Source organism: Haemaphysalis longicornis, unplaced genomic scaffold, assembly GCF_048455015.1.
Source record: "Haemaphysalis longicornis isolate Haplotype H1 unplaced genomic scaffold, Haemaphysalis longicornis Haplotype H1 scaffold_2, whole genome shotgun sequence".
In the NCBI taxonomy this organism is placed as follows: Eukaryota; Metazoa; Arthropoda; class Arachnida; order Ixodida; family Ixodidae; genus Haemaphysalis; species Haemaphysalis longicornis.
Window position 1 is genome coordinate 218,473,248 of NW_027526295.1, and position 14,094 is coordinate 218,487,341.

General features: G+C 49.3%; 1 protein-coding gene across 1 annotated transcript in view; it reads right to left on the bottom strand.

Moving 5' to 3' along the window:
- Positions 1–14,094, bottom strand: part of LOC144169916 (dimethylglycine dehydrogenase, mitochondrial-like) — a 58,538-nt gene that overhangs the window by 17,411 nt on the left and 27,033 nt on the right. Inside the window, exons 3-5 of the mRNA XM_077699364.1 lie at positions 6,945–7,043; positions 4,967–5,131; positions 1,160–1,367 (exon numbers count right to left, since the gene is read on the bottom strand). Of these exons, the coding sequence (XP_077555490.1) occupies positions 1,160–1,367; positions 4,967–5,131; positions 6,945–7,043 (472 nt within the window). The remainder of the gene's footprint in view (positions 1–1,159; positions 1,368–4,966; positions 5,132–6,944; positions 7,044–14,094) is intronic.

A 14,094-nucleotide genomic window follows, 5' to 3' on the forward strand; every position in this document is an offset into this window, starting at 1 on the left:
AACCATTTTCAACTATCCCGGCTTTTCACTGTGCTTCAAGCATATTAACGTTGAATATTCTTAGAATAGCTGTACCAGATATTGTTTTCCCGAAGTATTAAGCCCAGAAAGAAGAATCCTGGAGAGGATAGCATAGACTCCCCGCTGATTGGCCAACAGATGAGAGAGGAAGGTAACAAGCATGTTGAGATGATGACGCTAAAACAGACGATTGGGCGAGTTGGTACATACTCGTAATATCAGCGCAAACACCACGAGACAAAAAGAAGAGGGCACAAACACAGTGCTGTGTCTGTGCCCTTTTATTTTTGTCTCGTGTTGTTTGCGCTGTTACTATGAGATGATGAGGGTGGCAGGTGGAGAGGACGAGGTTGATGGATGGCGGCGCGGAGGAATGAAGCATGAGACGTTTATTGCATGGTTGAATCTGGCTTTCTGACCACGGTGGAAAGATGGTTTGTGGGTGAGAAAGTACGTAATGCCGATTGGTTGCGACTTGGGTTACGAAAAGGTTTGGGGAGTATACCAGGTGATGGGAGAATGTTTTACATACGGAACAAAATTGCCTAACAATTTGCTGTGCTACACCTTTAATATTTACTTGTTAAATTTGCCATTAGCGCGCTCTTGTCCAGGTTTCTTTCAGATATGTCATTTAACAGTTCATCTCATTTGATATTAGCCAAAGTGAAAATACTCCTGTAGCCGATCTACGAAGACGTTTGGGCTTCGATCAGGCTAAAAGTTTTTTTTTTCACGTTGCAAGTTGCTTTCGTCGCTCAGCTATTCCCGCAAATTAAATGGCTGAACAACTGTATGGACTGCATTTGAGTGCCAGTCAGCATATATAGAAGGGATAAGTGCAACAATAAACTTCTGGACATGAAAGAACACTGCAATGCAGCCTGAAGGGGGCTAGGTCCAAGAGAAAGAGTTACTATTGCTGCAGGATCTAAGCAGCAAAACTAACCTTAGGACGTGAGTGTGAAAACTACTGCCACCAAATGACAATCAAAGGCAATTTGAAGGATTTGAAGAGCATGCAGGAAGCACACATTAAAGATGGGTGCTACGATTCTGGGCCGATGTCAGTGGAAAGATTTATATTGCAGCTAATGGGAGGTGGGTGCTTCAGAAGGCACTGCGAGGAAGCACGCACCAGCGCAGTTAACGACGTGTGTGGCCCGGATTGTTCCCCGGCTAGTCTCGACCAGCCAGCAGTGGTCCGGGTCGTTCCTCCTCAGGCCTAGCACAGCCGTCTTCTGAAAGATTTGCGCTCCGTTCTTCTTCGCCTCAGAGGCCAGCGCCATGGTCAGTGAGTACGGGTCTATGTGTCCATCCGCAGGGTTGTACAGGCCGCCGAGCACCTGAAAATGCCGGCAACGTTCTCTACACGACAATCATGATGGGAGTGCGCATGAGTTGAAGTTGTGTGCGTGTACACACACAGACACGCACACACACAAATATATAATAATAGAGAGAGAGAGAGAGAGAGAGAGAGAGAGAGAGAGAGAGAGAGAAAGAGAAGGAGAAAGAGAGAGAGAGAGAGAGAGAGAGAGAGAGAGAGAGAGAGAGAGAGAGAGAGAGAGAGAGAGAGAGAGAGAGAGAGAGAGAGAGAGAGAGAGAGAGAGAGAGAGAGAAATGTGCCCAACGGACTTCTGACTGACTGCTTCATCACTACCTGCCGAAGTTGCTATACCCAGGAACTTCAAATTTCGGAGGTATGTTCCTGTCATGGCGTATACCAAGGATGGATTTTCTAACAGTACACCGCTAAGAGAGTGAAAAGGGTTGAAATGTGTTTTTTTTTTCAGAGATTTCTCATCGTGTCATAGCCCCGTTGAGATATCAAACTGGTTTTTGCTCTAGCAGCTAACCCACCACATGTCTAAAGACTGTTTTGCAAGGTTTCCCTCAAACTAATTGACTGAATGTATATTTGGGTAAAGTGTGTTTTGATGGGTCCCCCAATTATGTTCGCCACGTTCATACATTACATTGGTTTGGGATCACAAATGTTACCCATACAATGTCAATGCCCAAGAAACAACTTTATGATTTTTGTCATAACAATCCTGTAAAAGCTTTTACAGGATTATTACAACAAAAATCATAAAGTCAAGGCAAACGTGATTTTGGAAATTACACCCATTACAAAATTTAAAAAGACTAAGACGTGATATCAACACCCATCGGCAGTACATTCCCATGGAAGTACATTCCCAGTACAGTGCTGCTTGAGATAAAAGCGGCAGATAAGTTTGCAGCCTTCCAGCGCGCAAGCAGTGCTCCATCATTGCAGCTGCAGTGACGTCAGTGCAAGCTATGCATTCAGCCGTTTTATGAAATAGGGGACCCCATCGGCATTTGCCATTGCACCTTTCTTGGGTAATATGTATGTATTTATTGCACAAAAAGCAAGAAAGGAAGTTCCACCAACAGGCGTAAATTGTCTCGCCTAGGGGCGGACACCGGAACGCCTGCTGGTGTAGGGGAGGTGGGATAGGGAGGAAAGAGTACGGAGGAATAGGGGGATAGGGTAGAGGGCTAACATAAATATATAAAACATGGTTAAGAATAACCTATATACAACGTTAGGTGAAAGAAAAAAAAAAAAAAAAAAACGAAACACTAGACAAATAAATAAATATCAAAATACAGGACACGAAGGAGTAGGACACCTGCACACTTATACGCGCGCGTGCACGCACGCACGCACGCACGCACGCACGCACGCACGCACGCACGCACGCACGCACGCGCACACGCACACGCACACGCACACGCACACGCACACGCACACGCACACGCACACACACACACACACACACACACACACACACACACACACACACACACACACACACACACACACACACAGGAATTCTGCCCTAACAGCTACACTCCACTGCGACCCGGGCAGTTACGTAGAGTTGTAGCTTAGTGCATTGTGAGCCCCGAGGCCCCCAGGTATGCTCCCAGGGCCTCGAGCACTTTGTGCCGCTCCCTGGCATTTCCTGGGGGCCAAAGCAGTTCCTTGAGCGGCCGCACTCCTCGGAGCACGGCCAGAAGCTCCGCCCGCCCTGCCGCAAACTTGGGGCACTCGTACAGTACATGCGGCAGGGACTGCACGGGCGCTCGGCAGTGAGTGCAGGCGGGACTGGCCACCCGCCCCAGTCGGTGCTTCCGCTCTGACGTCCACGCGGCCCCCACGCGGAGGCGCAGGACGGCCGAGCGCAGTCGACGAGGCAGGCGTGATGCCCGCACAGGCGGCAGACCCCCTCCGACACGCAGCCGCGGGTCTGGATGCCGGGTGCGGAGGTGTCGCTGGATGAGCAGGCGGGCGTCGTCCGCTGCCGCCTGGGCCAACATGTCCGAGGGAGGCAGCGCGTGAGCCCCGGCGGCCAGTTCGTCTGTCCGCTCGTTTCCGTCCAGGCCGATGTGGGCGGGGACCCACTGAAGGCACAGCCGAGTGCCCCGGTCCGCCAGCTACAACCTGCAGCGTCGTGCCATCTCCCTGGCCATGGAGGAGGCTGGCATTGGGGGCAAGCTGCGGGGCTTTGTCGAGGCGTTCCTGACGGGCCGCACGGCGCAGGTGCAGGTGGAAGACGCCCTGTCGGCCCCCCAGCCGGTGGACGTGGGCACCCCACAGGGCTCCGTCATCAGCCCCTTCCTCTTCAACCTGGTGATGGCCGCCCTGCCAGGCTGCCTGCCCAGAGGAGGGGGCCACCGAGTGTACATTTCGGTGTACGCCGACGACATCGCCCTGTGGGTGATGGGGCCCAAGGGTCAGGGCCGAGCCATTGTGCGGCAGCTGCAGGCGGCCATGGAGGCAGTCCGGGCCAAGCTGGCGGGCGTCGGCCTACAGCTGTCGGCGTCAAAGACAGACGCCATGCTGGTGCATCCAGACGCCGCCGCCCGTGCACGGACCCGGCGCCTGACCATCGATGGTGAGGAGCTCCAGTGGAAGACCAGGGTGCGGTACCTGGGACTCACCCTGGACCACCGGCTGAACTTCCGGCAGGCAGCCAAGGAGCTCCGAGCCAGGGGGTAATAACAAGAGGATAAGTGTTTTGTGCGTCTATATGCAACGTCCTTCGGGTGGCAGTGAAGTTACGTGGGTTACCAAGGGCTTCTTTGAGATAAAACAAGGATGTGTTCTGTTTTTATGGTTCCTTTAAAGCAGCGGCTCCCACCCATGGGTGTGTTGGGGACCCCTTCCGGGCTTGCAAAAGTGATGGGGTCCCAACAATGAAGTACGTTAATTCGAGTCATAATTTCTTAAAAGTTGCACTTGCAGCTACAGTCTCCAACATACTTATTCAATTCCCGGCTTGTATATCTGACTTTTATGCTGATGCGAGTCCTTTTGTCAAACAATTTGGTCTTGCAGCTAACATTCACCCAAACACATGCAGGCTGCCGTTTCTGCGTGTGGCTTCTCGCAAAGCTGACGTGTCGTGCAAAAAAGCCAACACCATACCATGGGCTACGCTAGACTAGCTACACCAAAAATTAAACGTCATGTAGCGAAGCCACCTTTTTTGCGCTTCCAGCAAGGTTTAGCAAAACGTTTAAAATGAGTTGGGCGGGGGTTGCAACGTTCAGGGAGGGTTTGGCGGACCTCTAAAATTTCCTCGCGGACCCCAAGGGTCCGCGAACCCCCATATTAGAACCACTGCTTTAAAGACCCAAAGAAAACCTACATTTATATCTAACCACCAGCTACGCCCCGCTTCACTCAAATGCAGGGGTATAGCGTTCAAAGCCCAATTCGCATTTCATCAATGTAGCCGCTGCGGCAAATCTCGCCGCACCACTCCCCCTTCCTCCTTGAGGGCAGGTATGGTGAGTGAACGCTAAGGAACAGCATAAGTGACACCATGCGGGAATAAAAACATAAATAACAAATAGACAATAATTGCTTTGCGCAGAGCAGCGGGCCGAGCGGGCATACACACACCTTATCGACGTTGATGAAAGGCACGTGATCCCTGATCTCGTCGACGCTGATGAGCTTCTGGGGCGCCTGTTGCCAGCCCTGCCTCTGCATCTGGTAGCGGAATTCGTCCATCCTCGTCGGGTGCGACGCCAGCCGGATGCTGCCCGGCCGGTGGAAGCCCAAGTCCTGCCGACAATGGTTAACACGGGTGAAAAAGATTGGCGCAGCTTGCTCTAGCGCTGCAAGGCATGGAGAAACAGCAGAGCTGGGGATAGACGTCCAGCCTCTCCCCTCAGCTAATCCCAGGAGAGAGGGAGCAGCCGCACTTCAGTAGTGCAAAGCCGTTTTGGATGGCACTGTAAAGCAAAGAGCATTAAAGTATGTACAGTGTTTTTAATACGAAAGTGTTTTATTCCTCGGTGCACAAAAATTTCAATGACGGCATATCCGCCGCGGAAATGACGCCAGTACAACGAAGCAAGCTGCCTGTAAAGGGTGCACCCTTGCACACGGGGTCTTATTGCGGGGAAGCAACCTTTAGTGCTAAAGAGTACGTTATACTTATGATTCTTGGTTTTCGGGTTCTATATTTTAACACTAAAGTGTTTTATGCCGGGATACACCAAGATTTCACTGACGTCATATCCGTCACGAAAATGACGCCAGTACACCTTTCACCTTTGCCGAAGCGACCCGCCAGCAGGACGTCACTCGCCGGGCACACCCACAAGACAGCCGCCGGCCCGCAAATCATGCTCAGCTGCAGATTTCGCTGCACACTTCACTTTCGTGTTTTACCGATTCCTATGACAGATGAATCAACCACAGTTTTTTTTTATTCATTAGCAATCATTGTTCTCCCTTTCGTCGTCGTCTTCCGACGGCACAGCCGCGTAGGGCAAATCTTCCTGTAGCGGCCCTCGCTTCGGTGGACCATCCACCTCTTCGTCAGCTGGTCCGGTGGCCGACTACACGTGTATGGACTGAAAATATGGCTTGACAGATTCGTCGCCATCGTATTCGGCGTAGCGGACCCGTGGCGCGCCGATCGCTACACGACAACGGCGACGAAGGCGGGAGCTCCTCACGTGGCGTAAGCCACGCGCGCAAGCCTGGACGACGCCGGGCAGTCGCCGCGAGGCACACGTTCACGTGCGCTCGGGGTTTTTGGTCTCAACCGGACGGATTTTTGTCGGCCTAACCTGCTCTGCTGTTAAAATAATGCGAAAGAAGAGAGACGAACTGAGCTGATAGCTAGGTTAATCCAGGTGTTTAACTAAGGTGCTATTACTGCACTTCAACTGAGATCACAGTTTTTCTCCTCGCCTATACTGCCTTCATTTTAACGAAACTTGTGCGCGATTTCTGCAATTTGTTTTGCGAAGAGCCATTTTGTAATGTTAATGTTAGTTTGTTCGTACACACAAAATAAATGAAAATATTTCAGTATCCCAGCTATCCACTGACCGTAGTTTGGGGAGGGAAATGCGGATACATAATACTACTGTTATTTTGTTTGGTTTTTGTTGCTGCTTGCACTGTGACCAGTGCAACACGCATGATTTGTCGGCGAAACAGCGCAGGGACGTGAGGACGGAAGAAGGAAGGTCGCTACGAGTGCTGACTGGCGACAGTGCTATTTTACTGCCACCTGCAAAAAACACAAGATAATTAATTTATGACGTGTTGTGACGTCATACGTGGGTTTTATGCATATGGCAATAAATATTCACCCTTAGCGCTGTCTTTTCTTCCATCATCGTCCCTGCGCTGTTTTAGTCACATATCATGTAACAAACTAGCCGAAACTCAAGTTTTAGTCAACCACATTAATTTTCGGCGTAGACAAATTCAGTTACGGGCTTTGTAACCAAGACCGGTGGAGTCCAAACCGCTTAACTATCCGACCGTGCTTCACTATTAGCGAACCATGTGTACTTTCGTAGCATTCCTGGAACAGAAAAACAACTTCCGCAAAGAGCTTCGCGTATTCACCCACTCGTCCAGTGTCGATCTGAAGCTTCGCGAACAGGTTGATGCTGATGTAATGAATTTTCTTCATGTTGATTCCCGGGTTGTAGAGAGCCGCCAGGCCAGCCTGCACCAGAAATATCGATACTGCATCAATCAATCAATCAATCAATCAATCAATCAATCAATCAATCAATCAATCAATCAATCAATCAATCAATCAATCAATCAATCAATCAATCAATCACTGGTCCGCAATTAATAGGATAGATAATATTCGAGCCCACTCATAACAAGCGACCGTCACGCCGAGTTTGTTCGTTATATCCGAAGTTCGTTTTAAGTGTAACAGGCGTTTTTTTTTTCGCGTGGAAACGCGGCACGCATACGGCGGGGGAACTGATGCGGCCGCGGACATCGGGTAGACGGCGCGCGGCGATAGCAGGGCGCATGGCTGCAGCCATGAAGCGAAGTTTGCCGCTCGCCCGCCGGGACGGAACTCCCGGCCTAAAAAGGTGAGACAAGCGGAAAAGTAGCTGGTAATGTATGCATGTATGTTTTATGAATTGTCATATGGGCTGTTGCGCTTCCTCGTCGATCGGTCAGCATTAATCTTGGAGCTCAGGATCTTCTGTCTTTAAAAATTGTAGAGAATATCGACTTGGGCAGCTCTTAACTAAGTCGAAGTTTTTTGCTCCCTGCATAAGGTCGTTCACCATGTCAGAAGAAAAGAATCGATGTCACCTCATTGGCACTGTCGACGAGTTTCGGTTTTATGGCATGCGTTTCAGGTTGCTTCCTCTTATTTTACTTTTCTCTCGGACGAACTGGAGAGGAAAGCGCGAGCGATCATGAATGGGGACTGCAGAAATACATGCGGGGCTAATTTTGTGGCCCTACACAATCCGTTCCGCCGATTTTTTGTCCGCACGCAGACAAGCTGAACGGGAGAAACGCATGTTCCCCACACGTGTTGGCACAGTGCCAACGCCAGCTTTCTGTGAGTTCGCCGACGTCTTTTATCATTTTATCAACTTTATCTCGGTTCACCCCTCTTTCGTCGTTGCTCCCTGCCTGCACAGACGAATTTGGGGTTGTCGGGAAGGGGGGCGGGGGTGGTGGCAATGTGGAACCTATTACGACGAGGTTCTTTTTACTGTACATTTTCCCCTTCTGGTTTTCTTTTGCTGGCTGCATGCAGTTCTATTGAACAAGGATGATTGATCTCCACGCAGTTTATTAGAAGCTTCGCCTTTGCGGAAAGTCGATCAGGTGGAGACTGCGAACGCAAGCCGCGGTCGATCGTTCGCTGTACGCCAGTTCGTTATATCTGAAACCCAATGCTATTTCCTCAGTGCACGCTGTGACCGTCATGCCGTGTTCGTTCGTTAATTGTAACCGAGCGTTCGCTATAAGAGGGCTCGACTGTATACGATTAATATGAGTTCAGTGCTCTACACACGTCACGTGTTAATAAATTAAAATTCATGATATGAACTGCTTCGTGAATGAAGACAGATTATAAGTTTGGTTCACTATGAAGACTGCTCTGTCCCAATAACAAGAGAGAGACAAACATTTTATATACTCGTGAGCAGGAGGATGTTCGGCGCTGGTCCGAGAGCTCGGAGTTTGTCAGCTGCTCCACCCATTGCTCATAGGTATGGTTGGGATTAAAGGCAAGACTAGGGGTACGTTGGCACTCCCATACCACGTGGTATAGAGTGCCAGCAACAGGGCAGAGGTTAAAGGTGGCAGGGTATTGGGTGGGGTACATAGAATTTAGTAAGGTGTTACGGGGACACGAAATAGTTTGTAGGCGCCGGAAAGCGGTGTCTTCAACACAATTTAGTTAGTCTCACATGAACAATTGTATCCTGTACCATTTTAGGAAGCAGGTAGAGTCTCCTCGCATACTTCCTGAACTGCCATGAAATAAGCTGGCCTGTCGCGCTTCGATGAGATCACAAAAGAGCAATAACCTGCTACACTACGATTATGACGTCGCCACAGTGCGGATGTATTTATAGACTTGGAAGAATGCATAGCTGCAAAATACTCCACGGAATGGCGACCCCGAAAACACTCTTGTTTTGGCGCAAGTTGTAAGTAGTGCACAAGATTCGCAGGCACATTCACGCGATCGAAATCAGGGATTTCAAGAAAAGCCTGGATGTCGCGGTACTCCAGTTTCATGAAAAAATTAAAGCAGTTCCACTCAACGTGAAAGCTGTCGGAAGCGCGGAGCAGTGATTGGCAGTGTGTCTTTTGTGTTATTCTTGTGAGTACCGTGTGTTTGTGTTGTTTTTTGCAACACCGCCTATATAACGTTGCCTGACACTGGCGCTATTGCTCCTACTCTCCCGTCAAGAGGAGCGATGGCGCCCTTTCTTGACTATAGTTTCAGTACCAGCATGGTGTTGATAGCAAAAGAAGTCAAGAGATGGCGCCGCAGCCAGTAAAAAGGCTGCTGAGGCGACACTGGATTCAGTTTAATTTGGGGGTAATTAGTGCATAATTCATTATTTTTATTATTGTTTACTTATTTGCGGCCTAGCAACGGCAGCATTCGTGGCAAAAGCGCAGCGCAAAGATCACCCCTAACACTTTGCATATGAGTAACAATCGACAAGCCATCCAATTCACCTTCTTTCATGGGTTCGTCAAGGTGCCCTTTATCACCACTTCTGTTTTGCTTATACCTGGAACAATTATGTGTGCGCATAATACCGGACATTAATGTTAGACGGATTACGCTATCGTCCTTCGAAGTGAAAATCTTAGCGTATGCCGATGGTGGAGCTTTGTTTTGTACCGACAAGGCAAACGTGGACAATGCTCTTGCCATTACGCAGAATTTTGTGAGGTTTCAGGTGCGGCCCTGAATTTCGATAAAAGCTGTGGATTTTGGTTGGGAGGATTGGATACAACACCCAATTACTCCGCCGGAGTCAATTGGAATAGTGACCTAACGTATTTAGGAGTACCGCTCTCGCAGTTTTGCAATACGCAGTTTTGCAATACAGGTGTTACAATGCTCTCGACTCAAGATACAGGCTCTTCACCGGATTTTTGCAATCTTCGTTTGGTGTTCGCGTAGTGAGCCACTGAGTCGCGATTTTTTTTTTTCTGGTTGTGCGAGGTGTCTTGGGCTCAAGGGCGTCCGCAGAACTTTTTGCAAGGGGGGGCATCCATTAGCGGAGGGGGGGGGGGGGGGGGGGGGGTGTACGGTTGGATAGCACCAAAAAGGCGTTATTTGTGGTTACAAAAAGTACAAACAGCGAATTAGAACCAGACTTGGAGGATATACATCGGATTTTATTACCGAACAAAGAAATAAAGTTAATAAAGAAAATGCGAAAGGTTACTGTCACTTTGTAAAGAGTGTCCAGTCTCGCTGCGTGAGGGTTCTCGACTCACGCCAACTGATCACCAACACACAGTACAATACATTCACATACATAGAACTGCACTCCGTCAATCTTCCTTGAATAGCAGCTGCAGACACCGCGGGTTTTTCTGGGCAAATTGCGAGATGACATGTGTGATGAAGTCTGTTGAAATGGCTCACGCAATAAAGATACTACTCGCCTCCCTGGCTTTCAATGCAGTACAGGCGTACAAGCGTTTCAAGGGGCTGATTTATAGGTTTTGTTTCGGGCCTTGGGTGGTGCCGACATTTCGCAATTTCGAAGGAAAGGGTGTACAAGGTGATGGGACGGCACGGGAGGATGTTACACTCTCCCTACTAGGTGTAGCGGTGAAGATTTTTTGCTAGATATAGCTGCAACTTTGTCCGAAAACTGAAGTTCTTGCGGTAAGACTGCATAAATCTAGAGTTTAGAAAAAAAAAAAAAAAGTCAAGCCTTTCAGAATTGTTCGCTATCTTCAATAGCCAGCACAGGCAGTCTGTTTCACTGCCGTCACATGACCGGCAATGTTAGTCAGTGTCTAAAGTGCAATGTTGACCGCAGTCCTGAAAGGCGTTCCATACGGATACGCAGGACTTGAGTGTGCTAATCATTTGAGTAGCGTGGATTGTTGCGCTAGTTAAATGTGGCGTGGATTGTTGCGCTAGTACATAATTAAAAAGACTTTGGGCTAAAGGACGGGACAAAGGAGAGAATGTCGATGTCGTTCTCTCTCTCTTCCGTCCTTCAGGGCAAAGTTATTTTAATTATGGGCCAGCCAAGCTACATGTGCAGCTTTTTTGTAGTGCATAAAAATATCAGAATTTCCAAGGGGTGGGCAGTTGCCCCCCCTTGCCTCCCCTTCCGGACGCCCATGCTTGTTCATTTTTTGTTTGTTTGGAAGCTTGTTTCTCGTTTATTCTACTTTCGAGATGTTCAACATTCGTTTTTGAAAGCCGTGCTCCAAACACGGCTTGCACATTTTCTCCCTGATATTGTGATATTGTGGTGTCTTCGCTGCCTGTGGAAGCAGCCCGAAGCCCGCGGGGTTTTCTCAAAGAAGTGGTTGACACGTTTCGCTTCTTGCAGGCTCGGTTTAGCCTTGAGTACATATTTAATGCTTCGCGCTATTCCCTATGCCCTGGTTTCTGGGATTTTTCCCATGTAGTCAGGGTACTAAAACACCGGGGCGCTCATTTACGCCTCGCGCTAGAACGCTTTCTAACGCGAACTAAAGAACACCGGGACACTCGTTTACGTCTTGCTCAGGAACGCTTCGTAACGCACGCATACTAAGAAAACATCGGGACACTCGTTTACGCCTCGCTCTAGAACGCTTCCTGATTAGAGACACGAGACTTTTATAGCCACGCTGTATACATCTACCCCCTCTCCCCAAACGGGTTCATCTCCGTTGGCAAAAACACCAAGGTGCCAAGAATACTCTTAAACACTGCATGCTTCGCCCCTCCCCAGGTTTCACCTTAGTGGAGTAGGCCCGAGATTTTTGTTTCTTTAAATTACACACTGGTACGCTCCCTGTTAAAATTTGGATGAAAGACCGGAGTCTTTTTTTAGCTTGGTCGACAGACTGCCGCCTCTGTTCTCGACCAGAGACAATTGATCACTGTTTTGTAGATGGCAGAGTTGCTGTCTATTTCTGGGACATTTGGAGCGAACGCTCAGAAAAGACATGGATATCGCGCCTTTCTCAATCAGATTTTTGCCATTCGGCTATCCTGGGGAACCACCCTATATGACACGTTTGTGTTGATTGGTTTGTACAGTCTGTGGTGATGTCGCTTTGTGACAGGCATGCTGGGCCACCAAGATCAACAGTCATATTTCCGAGAAACTTTGACTCTTGCCCATAGTGTGTATAATTCGTTCGACAAACCACCTGACGTACCCTCTTTTGAACGCCTGTGTGTGTTTGCCTGAATTTTCATGTAGATGTGCTTCTCATAACTTCAGTGTATTGAAGCAAAATGGAGAGACGAGCTAGTTTGTGAACATCCATGAGTGAAACTTAAGCGCGAACAACACAGGGACGAGAGAAACGACACCAGCGCTCAGTGTATTCTTTTGTTTGCTTGACTATGTAGCCCTCGTACTGTCCCGTCTGAGCGTATTCTCCCGTGTTATAAAGACAGAAATGCTTCTCTGGCGCAGTGTAATAGACATTAGCTTGGTAACGTGAGGGACAGAGGTTCGATCCCGACCAGGGGAACCGGTTTTCTTTTCGAAGCCTCTGTTTCGGTGCGTGACGCCGTGACCCCGGACGAGCTGTTACGGCAACAAGCCGGGCCTCTAAAGTGCTCAGCACTTAAAGAAAATGATGAAGATCCCACGCCCTGTGCAAAACGGCGTTAAAACTTCGGTATTTACGCCGATTAATTTTTCCTGCATGAAGCTAGTATGCACTCGCGTTCAAAACCATCCTCAACGAGTATACGACCTAGCTCAGCTTTCTGTGTACTTACGAGACAACATACGCTCACGCTTCAAACCATGCGTCGGCGCGCTTCGGAGACAGCCTCCCTCCCCTCGACGATACTTACTATGCTTCCCTCGCACTCAGGGCATGCTTTGGCCCCACTTTTCATGCAGCTAATTGAGAGAAAAGCCGACGTCAGCGTCTGCGTAGGAAGCAACGAAATGGTTCCAACTTCCTCAACCGACGTAATTTGTCAAACATTGCATAGCGTCTGTGTTGCATTAACTAAACGCACGAAAAGGGCCTCGGCGCTAGGAAACGCCTGGGAAAGCGCACAGCGTCCACGAAGAAGGCGGAGGGACAGGGCATCAAGCACGCGCCGCACTGTGGTCACTGAGTTGTGCAACAGGCTGCTCAGCAACATTGCCAAATTATTCGAGTCTACAGCAAATATGCCAGCGAGAAACTCTAAAAAATAGCCCACACCCATTCCGTTCGAAACTCGAAAACATGGCGCGCAGCAAAATTTGAAGTGGCGTGCATTTTAAAATGAATGCTTTCACTGAGAAGTTCTTTGGCGTCCTTGAATTCTTCGGAAGTGTGTCAGCCTTAGCATGATCACGTCAAAGAAAAACCGCAAAAAATTACACCATCTTCCCGTAGGGGAACCCTGAGTAGTATGCAAAGCAGCCATGGGGTCGATTCAAGTTGCCATTAGTTTTCAGTTCGTCGTTTCCGTTAGGTTGAGGTACGTAGCTACCGTTATATTTACAGTTTGGTTTCCATGGTAACTACCACACTTTTCACTTACCGGAACTACGAAATGGGAAATTGCGTTGAGCCCATGGCTGTTTCGCATACTACTCAGGGTTCCCCTACGGGAAGATGGTGTAATTTTATTAGATGCGACGGGGCTATGTCCCTCCCTTGTCGTTGTTTCGCCGTCCACACACCCACTGCGCATGCTCGGCCTGCTGAACGCCCGGTGGTGTCTTACCCTTTAATGGCTCCTGGAGTGACAGTGTTACCGGTGTCTTCCTGGGCCGGCCCGAGATGAGCCGAGCATGCGCAGTGGGGGTGTGGACGGGGCGCCACAACAAGGGAGGAACATAGCCCCGACTATGAGATGCTGGAGCGACAGTGTTGCCGGTGCCTTCCTGGGCTGGCACGAGACGAGCACGCTTCCCCTTAAAGGGCTCCTGGAGCGGCAGTGTTGCCGGTGTCTACCTGGGCCGGCGGATGGATGGACGACGGACGACGGACGAGGAAGCCGAGAGCAAGAGATGCTTTGCATCTAAAATCTATTCGCATTTATTTTTCACCATCATCAG